Source organism: Halichoeres trimaculatus, unplaced genomic scaffold, assembly GCF_033239565.1.
Source record: "Halichoeres trimaculatus isolate MK-OKI-2021-1 unplaced genomic scaffold, fHalTri1.1 fHalTri1_scaffold_17, whole genome shotgun sequence".
NCBI classification, from domain to species: domain Eukaryota; kingdom Metazoa; phylum Chordata; class Actinopteri; order Labriformes; family Labridae; genus Halichoeres; species Halichoeres trimaculatus.
In genome coordinates, this window is record NW_027437195.1 from 24,027,077 (window position 1) to 24,039,792 (window position 12,716).

General features: G+C 39.0%; 1 protein-coding gene across 1 annotated transcript; it reads right to left on the bottom strand.

Annotated features, from left to right (window-relative positions):
• Positions 1 to 249: 249 nt before the first annotated feature.
• Positions 250 to 11,104, bottom strand: lgmn (legumain). The gene is made up of 14 exons (XM_074691278.1): positions 10,980 to 11,104; positions 10,540 to 10,699; positions 9,261 to 9,358; positions 6,769 to 6,850; positions 6,593 to 6,675; positions 6,406 to 6,481; positions 6,109 to 6,171; positions 5,956 to 6,022; positions 3,059 to 3,177; positions 2,352 to 2,441; positions 1,893 to 2,102; positions 1,620 to 1,790; positions 990 to 1,057; positions 250 to 742 (listed from the first exon to the last, which is right to left on the bottom strand). Exons 2-14 carry the CDS (start codon positions 10,675 to 10,677, stop codon positions 700 to 702), a joined length of 1,308 nt encoding a protein of 435 aa, XP_074547379.1. The 5' UTR covers positions 10,678 to 10,699; positions 10,980 to 11,104; the 3' UTR covers positions 250 to 699.
• Positions 11,105 to 12,716: the final 1,612 nt, after the last annotated feature.

A 12,716-nucleotide genomic window follows, 5' to 3' on the forward strand; every position in this document is an offset into this window, starting at 1 on the left:
CTGGTTGAACACACGCTCACATGGGTAAAAATCCCCACAAAACTGACAGTGTTTCTTGTAGAGATGTTAAACGTTAGTCAGGATGAGGAATATATTTCCAGAAAAGGTGTTTTATGAGGAATATAGGCTTAGGTAGGATTATTTGGATGGCACACAAATTCAAATATTATTCCAGTAAGTGTCATTTTTAAATCAATCAATAATACAAGCATGTGTTGAATATCCCCAGAAGAAAATGAACATCAGAGTCATTTTTGAGAAGTTTTGGTTGATTTATTTCAAGATCCCTGTGTTGCAAATTGTCTTGAGGTTTTGTCAAACATTCACTGTTCAGGGGTGCGCCCTTCACATACACATGAGACATTCATTCATGCAGCTACACCACATGTAAAGCTGAGAGCAAAACAAATGTACAAGAATTACATGCCATCATTATTTCCTAAAAACAATCAGAAGCAGAAAAATATCCAAAATTCTTCACAGCAAAAGTGCAACTCGCCATAAAACAAGTTTAAAATTCTCAGTAAAATCAGAAAAACATCACTTTCATAAAAAAAAAGTGTTAGTGTGTTGATAAAATAACGTCAACTCCACGTCAGATTGATTCCTAAGCAGTGCAAAGAGAAGCTTCTCGACTGTCCGGGTCCCCTCACACGCAGAAGTTTGGTGCCAGACTTTCACAGGTTTGCAAGAAGTTATTTACTCTCTGAAGCGACACGTGGCGTCCATGGCCACCTGGATGCTGCAGGGCAAAACAGACACACACATCATCATTTCAAGGAGGTAAAGTAAAAAGGTGATAGAGACAAAAAGAAAACCTCAGTGTGCTGTATATTTCCCAGAACAGCACAGCAGCCTGTGGGGGACTGAGTCGAAACAAACTATAGAAACAGTTTAAAGAAAGGGTCTGCCAGGAGTAACATAAATAAGGTATAGAATAAGAAACCACTCAGAAAACAATGTGCGTCATCTAGTGAGCAGTGACTTACCTGTCTGCGGAGTATCCTCTCTCACACAGGTTGACCAGAGCGTACAGATGTCTCAGAGCATATTCAAACTGAAACACAAGAAGACATCACATGAGTCACACATCAGTCTATCAAACTGAAAAAGTCAAAACCTGTTCCCCTCAGGTTGTTTTGATGAAAAGGGGAAAGTAAAGTTTTTCTGTTGTTGTTTTGAAAATGCTGGTACAGCTGCATGAAAGTACCTGGGAAAGTAACATTTACTCTGAGAATCATGTAATGTGTGTAGCAAAGCATAACCACCTGCTCACTAAACCCTTTTTCTTACTTAAAGCTCTTTGTGATGCACTGACTGTTGTGTTTTTTTCTGTTTGTTGAAAAAAGCCAAAAGACTCAGAACAGTATGTTAAAAATAAAGTTGATTCTGGGCTTAGACTGTTTGCTTCTTTTATATTAATCTGATCTGACTCAAATTTAAACTCCATAACCTTCTAATGAGCAGCATGTGACACTCTTCTTCCTCTTTGTAGGCAGAACCTAATCCTGACATATCAGTCAGTTTCAGCCATCAGCTGCAGATGTTTCCTGTCATCACTCTGGTCTACAGCTGAAAACAAAAATCACTTCCTGAGCGTTGATGAATGTTTGTCTCACTTCTGTTTTGTGCCAGTTGAAGCAGTTGTATTTGAAGTGGGTCATCGCAGAGCGGTAGCACTCGTGCTGGGTGAGGTCTGCGTGCTCGCTGAGAACCTCCTGGCTCTGCAGCTTGCTGCCAGTCACCAACCCGACAACTTTACGCATGGTGTCAGCCATCATCTCCCTGACCTGAACACACAGAGTAAAGTTTGTAACATGAGAACTGTCACGGTGAATGCTTGATTTGTGCGTGTAAAATCTCATCTGCTTGCTTTGAAAGTCTGTCCGTACCTTGAGGTGGGTGTTGATTTCTGACAGCAGCCCTCTTGCAACTTTGATATCATTGGTGGCCATCATCTTCCTCTTCAGGATGGCGAGAGGGACGTCGGGGCTCGGGGTCAGGTCAGGGTTTGTAATGGGCTGCAGAGTCACAGGAGGAACAGGCTGGCTGGTTGCCTTGGCGTTACCCTGGAATGCTATCAGCTTCATGTGGGCCATCGTCTGGACAGGAGGAGAGACCAGATAAGAGGATTTTCACACCTATGCTGCAAGTCCTCACACAGTTTCCAGTACTTACACCGTGTTACACATTAATGACTCAGATTTTACTGGAATGCACATTTTTCTGTAGATTTCTGAAGGGGAAGAATTTCATCAACAATTAAAGCTTTCTGTTGCAATTCTAATCCTTGCTGAAAAACCCCAAAACTAAATACAAAATTAGTCAAAGAAAGCTAAAAGTTTCTCTACCTTGTTCCCGTACTGCTGGACGTGGCTGGTGTTGGTGTGGCTCCTTACGATCTTGAACTGCTTCATCAGAGTTTCTTTGGTCAGATCCTCCTGGAAGAACGATGGGAGATAAAAAAAAAAATCACAAACAAGATTAGGGAGGGATTTTTGAAGCGCTTTCTGATATGCTTGGTGTAATAATAATCTTAAATCCACTCTTAATGCTTTCAGGGATCACTGCTCAGGGGATAAGACTACCTCAACTCATTGCCTTCTCAACTTTATTAGCACGGGGATTGATTCTCCTAAGGTGGAAGGATGCGTTCCCCCCATGAAATCACACACATTTTTCTTTTTGTGACAGTGAGCAAGAGGGAATTCAGTTCCGGGTATTTTACTGTATGTTATCTAAAACTTAAAACTCAATAAAAATATTAAACACCAAAAAACATCACAAACAGGGCTGATTCATGAAAAACGCAACTAAATAATGACTTTATTTCAGGATAGACACCAGAATTAAGTTATTACAACCCACAAGTCCTGCTGATAAAGGACTGTATTTGTCCTGGTTTAAAGCAAACAGCTGCTGGATTTGTATAGCACAGTTGCTTCTTGGATTGCATACTCTAAAACGTTGATAATTTTTTTGTTTTACATAAATTAACAAAAGTTAAGCAATAAAGCTCCGTGATAAAATAACAGTGTTACTTTTCAACTTAACTTACAGCATCTGAGTCCTCCATCCAGTTAACGCTGTACCAGTCTCCCAGGTATGTGTCCCTCTTCTCGTCGTAGTAACAGGCGTAAGAAGACTCGTGGCTGTTGGCTGCGGTGGTGGCGTACACTGAAATACACAGAGAGACATACTCATGTTATTTTGTTGTTCTTGTCAAGACAAGCGATGGTTACTGAGAGGAAAATCTAGAATAGACAGTGAAGACTACATTTCCCATGAGCACTATCACCCTCTGGGGAAGTGACACTTGATTAGGTGTGTGAGTATTTTGGTGAGCAAATCTTTTTTTCAACACTTCTCTTTATTTTTGATAACTTTTGCCAGGATGCAAAGCAACAAGGTAATGTATTCACATGACGACAATCAAACTTGGCAGAAATAGAAAGAAACAGCATTTACAAATACCCGATAGTCTTATTTCAAACTGTGGATTGCAATCAGGCAAATAGATAAAAAGGAGACTATTTCAAGATCACTTAAAAAATGATTTTGCAAATATGTATAAGGAAAAGGAGGGTTTATTAAATCCAGTCACAAGGTTTACTCTGGGAATCTGGTTTAAAATAATAAAAAAAATACAAATTGGAGAATGAGGCAAAGATTTTGAGTTGGATGGCCTATGACTCTAATTTTAAACCAGGAACCCTAAACCAAAGGTTTAAACAATGGGCATCTAGAGGCATAACAATAATACACAGATTAATTGAAAAAGGAGAAGTAAAAAGCTTCATTAAACTGAGGAGAGAATACGACTTGGAGAACAGAGATTTTTACATGTACCTACAAATAAGGGATTATTTCAACAAAGAGATAAAGCCTGATTCCCCATCTGAACTAAGTGGATTGATTACAACATTATGCAATGTATATAGAGGCACAGTCAGGAGAGTAGTTTCAGTGCTGTACCAAAACATGATAAGAAATAGAACAGGGTATATGCTAAAATTCTGAGGTTAATTTAAATACCTTTTTAAGACTTTTTCAAAAACCTTTAAAAAAGTTTTAAGACTTTATCGCAACTTTCAGTTGCTGTTGGCATCCACTTTTTAACAGTTGTAGTTTCCATTTTTACAGAAATGATGTAAGCTAAGGAGGAATAAAGCTTGAAAGAACAAATGAAACCAAAAGCAGGTTTATTGACACTCCCACAACAAGAAACAGCAGTTATTCGAGGCCAACTTGCTGAAGAAAACGAGAAATTATTTAATCATTTTCAAAATTTAGGACATGTGCCGGAGATTGTGTGATTTGCTTAAATGTTGTATTTAATTTATCTTTATGAAACTAGAAATGACGTTAATTTATAGCTGGTGTTTATACCGCTCACAATCCTTATTGTTGTATTTTATTGTAACTAGAGTCTTTCTGTATTTTTTTTATTATATTCTTTTTTATTTTTGTATTTTTCTACTGACTCCATCGATTTCTGCTGTTAACACAACAATTTTCCAGTTTGGGATCAATAAAGTCTATTCTTTTCTATTCTATTCTATTTTAGAACTTTATAGGCTGAATGTTTAATGTCCCAATCAGGGGACAGTTGCAAGGAGGAAAATAAATATTCATGGATATTTTTTGGGTCAAAGCTTGAATACCTATGAAACTTAATACCTCATAAAACCACAATCAAGACTTTTTAATACTTTTTAAGGGCCTTAATTTTCCCGAAATTGATTTGTTGACTTTTAATACTTTTTAAGAACCCGCAGACACCCTGCAGAACAACTTCCACTCTCTACATTCGAGACAAGTGGGAAAAATAACTGATGAGTAAAATAACTAAAGAAGAGAGGCATAACATGTGTAAGATGCAAAGTAAAACATCAAGCTCTAGAACATGGAGGGAATATGGCTGGAGAAATATAATTAGATTTTTCATCTCCCCAAAAATCAAAGGAAAATCCTCACTTGTCCCACAACCTTGCTGGAGACAGTGTGGGGAGTCTGATGTGGACCACGCTCATGTGTTTTGTCAGTGTGTAAAAATGAACAAGTACTGGGATGAAGTGTGGAAAGCAATGAAAGCAATCTTGGGTTATGTAATTCCTAAGACATGTGAAGTGTTGTATTTGGGGAACTTAACACAAGAAATTATTAAAAACAAAGACAGATACCTGGCTGGAATATTACTTGTGGCATGTAAGAAAGCCATAACAAGAAAATGGTAAAAGGAGGACCCTCCCACTCTGAATAACTGGATGGACATTGTGGAGAATTTACATGACATGGAGATCGTTACACACAATTTGAGACTTCAACAACCTATTTGTCAGAAAAATGGAAAAAGTGGATGGACTTTTAAAACCCACCTGAAAGACTGAGGAAGAACTGACTATTTACAAGGAGGCTATATGAACTTTTGTTAACTGACACCACATTGTTATATAATTTGTTTTTGTTTTTTTTTTGCTGTAACCTCATTAAAAAGCGAATAAAATATAAGTATTAAAAAAAAAAGATTTTGCTTCATGTGATAAAACCAGAACTTTGCTGCTTGACGTCTTCAGTGGATCCTGTGACGCTCATCATCACATGAGGCAGAGCGCATGACAGAGACACTGGGCACAAAAATGACCACAAACCATAACGCTGATCCCAGAGTTTGATGAGACCCATCAAAAGACAAAGTCTCAAAAATCCAAAGTCCACACACCACAGTGCTGACCTCAGTCTAGCCTCAACATGTTAGAGGATGTTACAGACTGAGATAAGAGACAATAAGCGTCAAAGGTTGAAAGGCAGTATCAAGTCGGTGAGGTCAAAGTGACGTGAGGAAGCCAAGTTTATGTTGTTGTGCATTAGATCATCTATTGACCCTCTTATTGATCGCTGCAGCTCTCTGTGTTTTCCTGGAAAGTGTTTCTGCACAGGTAAAGTTTAACTCACCGTCGATGTCAGTGGGCAGTTTGTTCATCATCGACCCAGACTCACACGCCTCGATGTAGAACACCATCTGAGGACGCATCAACAGCTGATTTATAACTGACCTACATACCGTACTGTCAGATATGCTCAGAGTACAGATACAAAGATACCAACCCTTTTGTATTTTTTGTTTTCATGCATGTATGTGATGGCTTCCTGCAGATCTTTGACATTGAGCTGCAGAGAAAGACAGAGACAGAGGAGAACAGTATTTTTAGAGCAGAGACAACCACGCTGGACTTTCAGCTCTGCCTAAAAGACAGAAACATGTCTGATTTTTGGAGATATAAATAAACTGATCAAACCAGTTCAGCAAACTAAGAAAAGTTTCTTCCTGGGGTTAGTTCTGGTCATGAACCAGCTTGTTTGTGGGGTGTCTGGTGCAAAATCGCAAAGTAAAAGATTGCTCACGTCATCATTTGGGAAAGCCAGAATACCAGGCGCTCCGTGGTCAGTGAAGTACACAAACACGTGATCTTTGGGGCCGCTGCAGAGACAACAACGAAAAAGCAAAGTCAGGGCGGGAACTTTAATAAATCAGATGTTTATCTGTCCCTCTGCTGAAGCTTTTTGTTTTTTCTTTTTATTATTGCATCACCTCTTCAACACTTTTCCAGAGCCGCCTTTGACGCTTGCAGAGTCGCCCTTCAGCACAGCCAGGAAGTTTTCTGGGGTCACATCCTGCAGGAGATCCCGATCAGGAATCAATTGATGCATCACAAAACATTTACCTAAGGGCTCTGATTTTTATCCTGGTCAAACATGTGCACTCACATCCCCGGTGTAGTCTTTAGGGACACCCTTGTACACATCAGAGCCGTTTGGTCTGTTGATCACAACGCCTGGGGTGGGGTTTCTGCAGGGAAAAAAAAAGATTCACATGAAAAACGAGGAAGTGCAAACGGCTGACAAAACATGTTTTTATGAATAACAGGATGGCAGATGAATGATTCACAGATCAGGTGAGAGTCAGACCTCGTGACTGTGACGATGCACTTTCCTGGTTTCGCAGCACAATCACTTTCTAAAACTCAACAACGACAAATCTGACAAAAACTGCACTGTGACATGAGCGGGATGCCCCCTTTAAAAATCTATCTTTGATCTGTCTGTCTGATTTCTTGCTTTGCTGTGTGAAAGGGACTTTCTTGGGTGCCGTGTAAATTCTGTGGTACTAATTTTACTTCAAACAGAGCCTGTTATGAGCTCTGCAGGGACAATGATGTGCTGTTCTGGTTCTCTTTTGTGTTTTGAAACACTCACTGAAAACCCTAACAAGACTAAAAGAGAAGAAGGAAACTGCTGTGTTACAGTAAGTCATGAAGAGAGGGAACTTTTCTTTGTCATGTGTGACTGTTGGCTGAATACTATTTTGTTCAACCATCAGGATATTCATAGAGCTCGTTTACAAGAAAGAAAAGGTGAAGTACAAGAATGCGGGTCTGAGAAGTGAGTGAACCTCCCGTCAAAGTGTGTTTCCATTGTTTGCATGTGTGAAATCATAAAAGCTGCACTCTCATCTACTTTGGTTTAAAACTGGTTAGTTATTAACCACGACTCAAACACAAACTTTTAACCATGACCTGGACAGGAGAGTTTATTATACAGGATGATATCATAGTAAAAGAATCAGTGCTGTTTATAACTTACTCAATTCACACAATACCTCTACTTTTACTGATGCAACTTGGAATAAGATTAAACATAAACGTCTCAAAAATACTGTAATTCAGTTAAAAGTTGTGCATCACCTGCAATGGTCAAAAGAGAAATAGGCTAAAATCAAGACTGATCTTAAAACAACATGTGATTGGTGTAAGCAGGATCCTGCTACATTGTCACATATGATCTGGACTTGCCTTAAAATTCATCGTTTCTGGTGAACCATCTTTGAAGCCTTTTCTAAAATATGCGATACAACAATTGAGCCCTCGCCACTGGTTTCTCTGTTTGGAGTCTTTCCAGGGAATGTTTCTTGTAGTATCTATCAAGCTAACATGATGTCTTTTTGTTCTCTTTGGGCCAGAAGGTTGATTTTATCAAATGGAAAGACCCCTTAACCCCCCAGTATAAGGCCAGTGGATAAGGGAGGTCATGTGTCTTGTCCACCAAGAAAATATTGGATATACCATTAGAGGTTGTACCAAGAATTCTTTTGTAACTTGGCAACCGTTTTTATTAGGGCTGCAGCTATCGAATATTTTAGTATTTGAGTATTCTACTGAAAATCCCATCGATTAATCGAGTAATCGGATAAGATACATTTTTGTTTAGTTAAAGAGCAGTTATTTTTCAAATGAAAATTTTTCTCTTTAAGAAATAGAATTTTCTGATACAGCATGTCAATAGCAGCACTTTTTGGTAGCTCCAAATTTTGTAAAAACACTTTAACACATTTTTTGTGCCTTGTACATCTCATCAAATGTTGCGGATTCAAATGGCACCCGTTTCGTAGAATGACCCATTAGTCTCCAAACTCCGGAAAAGAAGCTAGATTTGTTACTAGTTGCTATTTTGTATAAGAGGTAGCTTGAGGGGTCTGAAAACTCTCTTAATATAGCCTCAGCTCTATTTGAAATACCACTCTTTGATCTTTCATAAAATCAAACGATTCCTCGAGGCGGAGAAAATTACTCGAGTATTTTTTGTAATCGACTACCTCGAATCATTCAAGGAATCAGTTTCAGCTCCAGTTTTTAACTTATGTTGAAAACATGGCAGCTACCAACATGACTCTGTAACTCCTTTTAATGTTATTCCTTATTTTTAAAATCAATATCCCTGATATAAAGATGTCTGCACCCTGCAACTGACAATATCAGTGTGACATAATTTGAATCGGGCTTTTCAAAAGTCTGAGGGTAGCAAAGCTCAGCATTGAGGCACAGTGGACTCAAGTGCAGCTGTATGTCTTATTTTAATAATCTTGACCCTGCTGTATCTAACAGGTCAGATCTTTTCCTGCTCTTCTTCCCACTATCCATGTCTGTAATGAAATTCCAGAGTCAAATTCCTGAAGGCAGGAGCTTTAAAATGAGATCCTTGTGACTCCCCTCAGTGAGACCCTTTATCTCGGCCTCTTAAAGCTGCTGCTGCTTTGACAAAGAACCATAGAGGTCAGACATACCACAGCGACCTGATGAATACTAGCATGCCAGCTTAGCCTTCACACACTCTCTTTTTTCTGTGCATTGTGAATTTCTTTGTGAGAGCGAAGACCGGTAGTGAGAGGAGGGGGAAAGAGGAAACGTGAAAAGAGAACTCACTGCTCATTCTGTGCCAAGTCATCGTACATCATGACCACAATCTGCTCGTCGGGGATGCCATGCTTGTGGACAATCTGGTAGGCGTGGCACGCATCGGCCTAAGAGACGGACAGAGAAATGGATACAAAATCAATAGAGTGCTTTAAAGTGGCTGGAAAAGCTCTTGCACAGCTTTGCACTTGGAGGAGGAAGTACCTTATCTGGAATGAAGAAGCTGATCTTATCAAGAGCCAGAAAAAAAACACTGAGTCATGCTGTTTGCTGTCGATAAAGGCAACATTATAACAACAGTTTCATGTGCCCTTGTTTTACTCCTCTTTTTGCTCCTCCCTGTTATTTTGTTATTTCTTCACTTTTCAGAATCCATGACGGATCTATGATGCCAGTCAGACAACTTTTTAATGTGAGACGGTAGCTTGGCTTTGTTTAAAACATTCCAGTCCTCTTCTCTGTTGTTCTACATGGATGGACTGAAATACCTTAACGAATTAAATCTGTTGAATCACCTTTGGTTTGAATTTGATGGCACTGATGCTAGCCCTGAAATTTAATAAATAAATAAACTCATTGGAACGACTTGAGGAGCCTTTTAAATTTACCCAGCTCCCAACAGGTGTGTTTGACCTAAAAGATTAGAGTTTTCTTAAAGAGACAGTGCAAAATTCTGTCAGGTTTGCCTAATTATAAAGTGACATGTTGAAATGTCAAACTGCAGTAAAATCAAAGAAATGGAGGAAGTAAATCAACCTGTGAAAGGGTTAAAAAGATATAAAATCGGGAGTCAGGAAGATGCATTTATAGCATAGTGTAAATACTTAGTTCGTATTCAAACTGTAAGCTGTGTTTTTGTTTATTTTAAAAGGAATACAGTTGCAAGTCAACAATCCCAAATTCCTCCTGGCTATTGTGCAGGTCTGATCTGCATCTAACAAAGCTATAAACGTTTGGTTGAGATTACTAAGTTAAGGTTATTAGTTTTAGCATACTGTGTTTGTTTGTTGTTGCTGTGACTGAGATGAAAATGAGAACACATTTGGTTTATTTTTATGTTATGTTATGTTTCTTGCAACTACTTGACTGTTATAACTTGGTTACAAGTCAAAAGTGACACAAGAATATATACAATGCAGATGTTACCAAGGATCGAGCTTTCTAATTGGCTTTTCTGTTTTCCTGGTGCCAGGACTTCCCCTGTGCACACCTGCGTCTTTGTCTGTTATAAATAGCGCTAAATTTATGCATGAATCACTCATCAATAAAGGTTAATAACACCTCTCACCTGGTGCCTGTAGTTGTACCAGCCGTTGGAGCCAGCTACGATGAGCACCCAGTTCTTCCCACTGTCAGACTCCAGGGTGGGGAAAGCCTTCAACAGCCCGACACTGAGGCCGAGCAGCAGGAACACAAACTTAAACATGTCCCCGGCTTCTGTGTTAGCCCTGCAAGCAAAACAGACAGGTTTAAACTCACACTTTTTAAAATACTGCTGCGCAACAGACAGTGAAGAGGCTCAGGTAAACACGAAATGACACAGACACGCCACCTGACTTCTCGAATGTCACATGATAACCATCTTTGGGACACAGCTAAGTTAGCAGGTAGCATCCAAAGCTAACACAAACAGGACTCCTCCAAAGGGTTAAAAAGTGCTGAACAGCTATGAAAACGAATCAAAGTAAATTAAAACGGCGCGTACAACACATAGATATATTATTTTACCTTCTTTAAGAGGTTGTAAATGAGGCAGACGACAGCGTAGCTCCTAGATGCACATCCTCAGTCGCGGTCAGTGGGACGTTTATATGTGACGTTGGGAAAAATAGTTAAATGGAATTCTGGAGCTTCGACCAATCAGAAGGCTCGGGGGGCGGGGCTTCACTGTAAACAGTCATGTGCTTGAAGAGCAGCAGCGTGTATGAACGTGTCTGTTTGTGTGGTTTAAGGGAAAAATGGTGTTATCAAGATTCAAATGGATTACATGTCTGAGAAAACAACTTTCAGAATTAACATCAAGTTTTTTTTTTTTTTATTATTTAAATTAAAGCTGACATAATTTTAGCTCTATTGTAAGGGACTTAACTGTCTTCTAAAGTCCTGTACCAGCTATATGATTGTCAAATGTAAAATTTTGGGATGTTAAAAGTTTAAAATTAAATACTTTTTCTATTTCATGCTTACCCACTGACACTACTCTATGAATATATCTTTTTTTTTCTCTCATATTCTGTAATAAACACTTATTTCATACATCCTTAATAATCTTATGATTGTGCTGTATGTTTTGGCACCATCAGAAAAAGGCAATGAAAAAACTATTTATTAATAAATCTTACTCTGATTTCTAAATGTTTGAGGCGAATGTTAACCCACACTGTTACACACCCTGCACTTTGGCATTTATAAAATGCTGAGCAGGATTTGGCGGTTTCAATTACGTAATGCAAGATTGCTTTACTCAAGAAATCAAAAGCATTGTGACAAAGTTTAAGAAACACATCATAAGAGGATATTATAATCCCTTAAATATATAAAGAACATGGGAGCAAAGTAGTTCATTCCTTTGCATCTAGTAATTATTTAAGGATAGACTGGCATTATTCTTAGCTTTTCATTTTGTAAATAAACTCCAAAAGGGACCGTCCCTGATATCTATGATCTACCTGTCCTGTTGGTCAGTGTATCTCAGCCCTGAGCTGCATTACCTTTCACTGATGGCTTTCAACACCAACTGAACACAGTTTTAAGCAACACCTCTCAGGAATAAACACTGCATGTTTGCCTTTTTAGCCACAGATTAAACACATATCAGTGTTATTAAGGGTTTAAGGTGTCATTGGAGGATAGCCTGAGGCTGAAATCTCTTGATTCAGGCCTAAAGACAGAGGCTCCAGCAGCTTTATATCCTGCACTATCAAACAGAGAGAGGAAGGGTGTGTGTTTCTATACGTGACTGTTTTAAACCCACGCAAAACCTGCACCATAGATTTTAAAAATACATGATGTGTTAACTGACATCACCCATTTGTTTCTGAAGCAGTTTGAAAGTCGTTGACAGGGGCAGTGTAGGAAAAGCAGAACTTAATTTAAATTTGTCCAGACCCAGATGAGGGGAAGAGGTGGGTCTCGGCGTCTTAGCAGGCAGCTACAGGGTGGCCTACCCTGCCCTTTATTGGGTGATATATGTCGGTTTGAAAACCAGAAAAATAACAATTTAGATTTACCTGTTTGCACTTGGTGTGTACTGAAAGTGAAGTTGATTTTTAACCACACTGTAAAGATTTTTATTTTTGTTCAAAAGACCAGGCTCTTATTATGGCTGTGTTTGTGGTTTCTGGTGTTTGCAGCCGGCCTCACATTTCACACTTATGGAACAGCAGCTTCTAGCACTTCTGCATTGGCTTCATATTTTAAGACTGATGGTTTTGGCTCACTTTGTTTGAAAGTGAGGGTTCTTGC

Excerpts from the sequence above, each read along its gene's own strand:
- lgmn (XM_074691278.1), bottom strand. The coding sequence starts at position 10,677 with ATGTTTAAGTTTGTGTTCCTGCTGCTCGGCCTCAGTGTCGGGCTGTTG. Across the intron at positions 6,172-6,405 it reads TGGCTTTCCCAAATGATGAC|CTCAATGTCAAAGATCTGCA; the intron begins GTGAGCAATCTT and ends CTTTCTCTGCAG. Across the intron at positions 1,058-1,619 it reads TCAACTGGCACAAAACAGAA|TTTGAATATGCTCTGAGACA; the intron begins GTGAGACAAACA and ends CTTGTGTTTCAG.